Source organism: Orycteropus afer, unplaced genomic scaffold, assembly GCF_000298275.1.
Source record: "Orycteropus afer afer isolate SDZICR_OR568_19922 unplaced genomic scaffold, OryAfe1.0 scaffold00132, whole genome shotgun sequence".
NCBI lineage: Eukaryota > Metazoa > Chordata > Mammalia > Tubulidentata > Orycteropodidae > Orycteropus > Orycteropus afer.
In genome coordinates, this window is record NW_006921719.1 from 3,339,173 (window position 1) to 3,346,325 (window position 7,153).

At 42.1% G+C, this 7,153-nt stretch overlaps 1 protein-coding gene across 1 annotated transcript in view; it reads right to left on the reverse strand.

The window, feature by feature from the left end:
- ADAMTSL3 (ADAMTS like 3) overlaps positions 1-7,153 on the reverse strand; it is a 598,021-nt gene that overhangs the window by 101,188 nt on the left and 489,680 nt on the right. Inside the window, exon 23 of the mRNA XM_007945172.1 lies at positions 5,028-5,156. Coding sequence (XP_007943363.1) covers positions 5,028-5,156 — 129 coding nt within the window. The remainder of the gene's footprint in view (positions 1-5,027; positions 5,157-7,153) is intronic.

Genomic DNA, 7,153 nt, shown 5'->3' on the forward strand with positions numbered 1-7,153 from the left:
CAAAAGAGTCAAAAGAGAACTTACAGATTGGGAAAGAATATTCGGCAATGATATATCTGACAAGGGACTTATCCCTAGAATTTATAGAAAACTTCAACACCTCAATAACAAAAAGACAAATAATCCAATCAAAAATGGGCAGAAGACATGAATAGACACTTCATCAAGGAGGATATTCAGGTGACCAACAAACATATGAAGAAATGCTCACAATCATTAGCAATTAGAGAGATGCAAATCAAAACAACAATGAGAGATCATCTTCCCCAGCACTAGCAGCAAAGTTCAACAAGACAGAAAATAACAAATGCTGGTGAGGACGCAGAGAGATTGGGGCTCTCATACACTGCTGGTGGGACTGTCAAATGGTACAACCATTGTGGAAAGCAGTATAGTGATTTCTTTAAAAGTTGGAAATAGAAATACCATTTGACCCAGTCATTCCATTAGTAGGTATATATCCTGAAGAAGTGAGAACCATCACAAGAACAGACATATGCACACCCATGTTCATTGCAGCACTATTTACAATAGCAAAAAGTTGGAAACAACCTAGGTGTTCATCAACTGAGGAATGGGTAACCAAACCATGGTACATACACACGATGGAATACTACGCATCCCTAAAAAATAATGTAGAATCTGCAAAATGCCACATAATGTGGATGAACATGGAGGACATTATGCTGAGTGAAATAAGTCAATCACAGAAGGACAAATATTGTATTAGTTCGTTATTGTAAAAATCAAGGAACGGTTTATATATAGAAGGAAATTTTCTTTGTTGGTTACTGGGGGTGGGAGAGTAGGGTAGGGAACACTGTTAGATAGGTAGAGATAAGTATTGATTTGGGTGAAAAGAAGGAGAATGTACCAAATGTGAGTGATCAACATGGTGGCACTGAGGAAGAGGAAGACATAGAGAGGTGCATGGGAATGCAGGCAACAAAGATGAACCCTTTTGCACATACAGTACTGCATTGTCAGTGAAGGCAAACATGGATATATGGGTGGATAGATGGGTGGGCAGGCTGAACACTTAGGTATGTCCATGCAGCAGGGAGTGTACCCAAGACCATGTATAGGGTTGGCAGACAATGGTTGTATAAGTGTATTTGTATGTTCTGTAAGAATTACCAAGGGTATGGTAGAGCTGAAAAGGGAAAAGTTGTAGTCACTGCTTGGTAACAGCCGACTACCCAGAGGGATTGAGTAGTTGAACCTGTGGGCTCAGGACCATAGTCACAGGGGACATCAAGCTCAATTGGCATAACATACTATACAAAACATTGTTCTACCTCCTACTTTGGTGAGTAGTGAGTAGGATCTTAAAAACTTGCAAGCAGCCATCTAGATGCAACGATGGGTCTCTCCTCATCCAGAGCAAAGAAGAATGAATAAAATCAAAGATTTATGGACACAATTAGTCTTTGAGACTGGTACACCATGTGATCCTCAGCCTATATAACTATGGGACCAGAAGAACTAGATGGTGCCCTGCTACCACTGTCAACCACTCGGAGGGGGATGTATGTAAGAGATCCTGGATAGAGAGGGAGAACATTGTGGAACAAAACCCAAAATCATTTAGAAAAAAAAGGGGGGGGGCAGGTTTGCTGATCTGATAGAGCCTAGTGGAACCACTGAAACTATGGTCCCTAGCTACCTTTCAGGTCTGGAATTGAACTCACACCTGTGGCTTCCAGCAAAACAAAAGTTAGGCATATGAGTTGAACATGTATCTGAGGCAGACACACTCCTTGGAGAGAACAATCATGGGAGAAAGAATGACTGTTAATGCACAGGGAGAGAGTTCAGGGGGCAGGAGTACATGGAGGGATGAACACAGGGAAGAGGTAACTATCAGGAGGAAGTGGGAGGGGAGCTGTTGCATTGGGATAAATTGTAGTCAATGTCATGAGACAACGTGTGTGTGAACTGCTGTATGGAAAGTGAATTTGCTCTGTAAACTTTCACCTAAATCACAATAATAATAATAATAATAATAATAATAATATATGATGAAACCTGTGAGAACCAGAACTTGAAGGACTACCTTGTTTTTCTGGGTCTTGTTCATTTTCTGCCTTTAACGGGATGAAGTTTTACCACTTTTCTATTGCTCTCTATTTGAGTTTCCCTTCTTTGACAGAAGCTCTGGTGGTGCAATACCTACGGCCTTTGACTGCTAACCAGAAGGCTGGTGGTTCAAACCCACAAGCCACTATTTGGAAGGAAGACTGGGCACTCCAGACAGGTTTCCAGCTTACACAGGTTTTGGCTTTCACAGGTTTTACTGTATCACATTGCCTTCAGTGGCTCATTCCCTGAAAGCCTAACTTTAAACTGTCGTGAAAGTAAAAAAAAAAAAAAAAAAAAAGAAGGGAGAGAAATAATGTTAAAAGTTGAACTCTCTCTTCTTAATTTTTTCTTTATAATTTGTGATTTGGGTGAAAGTTTACAGAGTAAATTGGTTTTTCCATTCAACAATTCATACACATTTTGCTTTGTGACGTTGACTGCAATCCCCACAATACTACAGCACACTTCCCACTTCCTCCCTGTCCTTCTTTACTGCCTTTTGGGCTTCATACCTGGGCAAATGCTGTCCTTTTGATCTCACGTAGTTGGTTATTCTATGGAGTGGACACCTCCCTGGTATTATTGTTCACTTAAAAGTTAAAGTTGAGCCAGTTAAAGTTGAGCCATGGGGTGACTTCAGCTCCAGGCTCAAAGGGTTTCTAAGGACCACATTTTCAGGGGTTCTATCAGAATCTATCAGACCAGTCAGCCTGGTTGTTTTTATTATTTTGTATTTTGTTCCATAATTTTCTCAAAGTCTATCCAGGACTTCCTGCGATCCCTTTCAGAGAGATAAGCAGAGATAGATGGGCACCATTTAGTTCATCTTGTCTCAGGGTTATGGAGGCTGGGGTCCAAATGGTCTGTTAGTCCTTTGGGCTAATTGTGTCTTTGCATCTTTATATTTCTTCACTCTTCTTTGCTCCGGATAGGGAGAGACCAATGGTTGAATCTTAGATGGCCACTCACATGTTTTTAAGACCCCAATCACTACTTGCTATAGTGGAATATAGAACATTGTCTTTGTGGACTTTGCCAACTGACTTTATCATGCCCTGAGACTATGGTCCTGAGATCCAGGCCCATTCCCTCAAGAAATTAAGACGTTTTCATAACTTTGCCCCTTGTATGCTCTAGTATATTCTTAATTGTTTAGATCTATTTTGCAGCATCCTTTGCAGGTGTAGGTCTGCAGAAACTCTACACATTTGTGGCTTGGCATCTACAAATTCCCGTTCTGCTTTTCTCCTTACTGCAGCCAGAGAATGCTAGTCCATTTTGCCAGAAAACTCACATATTTGTGGGTGGAGTTAGTTGGGAAGCTGGAGAGATTTTTCAGAAATCTATGTAGGCCAAACACCACAGGGGATTCCAAGGAATGAAAAATAATACCTTGGGGGTTAGCAAATTTCCACTGTTTGTGGAGCCAAAGGTGCAGGTTTGAAAACATGGCAAGGAACTCAACATTACAGGGAGGGAGAGTCAGAAAGCCAGATGGTACCTCCCAGTGTGTCTGAGGTCCTTTCACTCCACGTACCTTCACTGTGTTACTGGGAGTTGTCAAAATGGTTCCTCTAGCTACCCTGGGCTATCTAGGTCACAGATGAAGCAAGAGTCATCTTCAGTGATTTCCCCATTAGAACTTGGAAACCAGAGAAATACAGTTGTCCAGAGACTTAAATCAATGCACAGTAAATCATGGGCATATGCAAAGTCACCTTAATTTGTTGTTAGTTGCTATAGAGTTGATTCCAACTCATGGTTACTCCATGTGTGCAGAGAGAGCAGACCCAAGAGGGTCTCCAAGGCTGTGTCCTTTTGGAAGTAGATCACTAGGCCTGTCTTCTAAAGAACATCTGAGTGTGTTTGAACTGACAAACTTCTGGCTAATAGTCAAGTGCATAATTATTTGCACCACCCAGCTGCCTAAATAACCCCCAAACCCACTGCCATCTAGTCATTTTCCAACTGATAGCAACACTATAGGATGGAGTAGAATTGCCACAGAGGGTTTCCAAGACTGTATATCTTTACAGAAGCAGACTGCCTCATCTTTCTCCCCTAGAGTGGCTGGTGGGTTTGAACTGCTGGCCTTTTGGTTAGAAGCTGAATGACTTAACCACTGCACCACCAGAGCTCCTTGTTGCCTAAATAGTAGATCTTAATTTTGAAGAGGTCACACGTCTCTGAGAAATCGATAAAAGGTATTCACACAGCTTTCTTGTTTCTTACAAAATGTACATGTGTGCAACATATAATATTTATCTACAGTTTTGGGAGTTGTGGGCCCACAAAAAAATCCATGGATCCTCGATTAAGATTTAAGAACCCATGGGTTAGACTGGCAGGTAACATGGCTTTAGGTCAAGGCAAGGTCAGACTGAAACTGTTATTTCTATTAAGGAAAGAATGTACTAGTTAGAAGGGAGGTTTATCAGCAGTTGTAAACATAGCAAGAAGAGCCACTGAGGCCTAAGCTGGTGATTTCCACCCTAGGACAGGTCATGATGGATGGTATCTAGGCCTGAGGACCTCTGTATTCCTGCCGTCTGATCTGGTTTGGCTTAGCTGAAAAAGAAATCTGATAATTTCCAACAAATTCCCTCATTCTGACTCCATATTCACTGTATTCTGATTAAAATTTGGCCTCTTGTGTAGACCTGCCCACAGGGACAGAGTGTGCTGGTCTTGCCAATATGAACATTCCAATATGCATGGAAGTCACAGCTCTCATTGTAAATGAATCAATTGGCATTCTGTTTTATACATCAGTCTCATGAACTAGTGTGAGCTCACACTTGAGAGGCAGACCAACTGTCAATGTGCTGAAAAATCAGATTCTTAAGCCTATGAGGCTGAGATCCAGAACACCAAACTGCCAGCCTGTCTCTCCTGGAAATAGCAAGCTGGCCATGTGCCTTCCCACTGGAAATTACCACACTTACCTTCTACAGGACATTGGATTGTCACGTTCACTCCCAGGGCTGCCTCTATGATGCCTCCAACCATGGCAGACAAATGGTTGTGCTCCAGTTTGCTGATATTTCTTTCAACAGACAAGATGACAGGTGCCTCTTAATTCGAAGAAAGCAGGAAATTATGTTAGATTCTAGCCTTTCCTCTCTGGTGAACCATGTTGCATTTGGTTGACACATGGTGTTGGCTCATGAGTCAGAAGCGATTTGATGACAACTGTTTAACTGGTTGCATTTGATACACTTTGCTGAACTCTTTGTGAGCAGGAGCAGAGTCCTGGCTCTCTCTGCATCCTCTAAGGTGCTCAACACAAGTACTTGCACATACACAGCCTAGAGATGCTTGGTGGATGGATGGACAGATGGATGAATTAAAAAGATATCCTCAAAGGTACACTGTAACAACCATATATAAACTATGAAGAAAATTTTATTTTATAACCAAAATTGCATATGAATTCTGCTTTGATAATTTGAAGAACAAATTCAGAAATTCAGAAGAAACAAAGAAGGCATGGAAAGGCAAGATTAATGCTTTGCAATGTAGCTTTGAAGAAGTTAAAGCAAATCTAATATATAAAAGGGCTTGAAATCCCCTGACTCCTATTCTGAAAAGAGGGATGAGAGATATTGGGGTAATGGGGCTGGTGGAGTCAGGACAAAAATGTCCATTCCACTGCTTTCTATTAGGAGTTATCTTGGGTGGAGAAGCCTTCAGGAACCCTCTCATATGGAGCAAAAAATGTTAATAAAAGACTGTTGAGAAAGGTTTCAAAATGGAGTCTCATCAGTAATCACCATGCTAATTCCCTCTAGCATCTTAGTGCTTGAAAAACTGGGTACAACAGTTGGAATTAGGGATTCTGGTGCTCTGAACAGCTCACTGAGTCAGAGTGCACCAAACTCAGGGAAATAGAATTAGCAAGGAGAAAGGGACAGGGGAAAAAAATAACAAGATCAGGAGATCTACCCTGTGGAGCACTGACAGGCAGCTGAGAAAGGCCATCCAAGACCTTCCTGGGTTAAGGAAGAAGACACACCACATCAGCATACCAGCGACCATCCCAGCATCCCAGCAATCACCCCAAGGATCTACCTTCATTGGTAGGCCTTCATTGGTCTCTACCTTTTATTGGTAACTTGAGTCAGCTAGGGGAAAATGGGCATGTCCAGTGCCACTGAAACCCAAGCAGAGAGTCCACTGGTGCTGCACGAGGGTGGACCTGGGAAGGTGTCCCTGCAGCAGATCACCAACCAGCCTTGGGTCAGCTTTGTGGCACTGAGGGGCCCACACATAACTTTGTCAGTAATATTGGGACTACTGGGTGTGAGCAGGCATTGGTCTGGCTCCAGCACCACTAAAACTGACAGGATTTTTGGTGCTGTGGGCAGGTGGACCCAGAGAGAAACTCCTGTGGTGGATCATGGAGCTGGACAGTTGACTTGGGTCAGCTTTTTGGCATCAAAGGGGCTTGAGAACAGGGTTTTTGCATGTGTCTGAGCCTGGCGGAAAGGGGTACCCCCCTAACAACTGGAGTTTTTGCTGAACTTGAGCTGTGGGCCTGTGAATAACAGTACAACATCATCATTAGCAGCCTGCTCAAAGACCAAGAAACTGCCCCTAGCAATGGGGAGCTTTCCTTCCTCCTCTTTTCTGCTCTCACCTTCTCCACAAATAACCTCACTCATTCAATAGAAGAAACCACATTCAGCTACCATAATACCTCCTAGTTCAGATTCTAAACCCTCTTTACAACAAACACAAACCCATATCCACATTCCACACAGTGATTCCATCATCACAAAGAAAACTGCAGAGCAACACAGCATACCTGAATTAATAACTAAAAAAATAAAATACACCAGCTTCACCTTTTCAAAATAATAAATCACAAAACCAAGACAAAACAAATCAATACATAACCAACAGTTAAAGACAACCTCAAAATGTCTAGGAAACAACAGGCAACCTCAAATCAAACAAAAAAACAGGACAAAGCATTAGAAGCAAAACCACAAACAAAGGTCTCATTAAACATGGAGGAAGAGGAGGAATAGAATTATCTGAGAAGGAATTTAGAAGATTATTTCTAGAG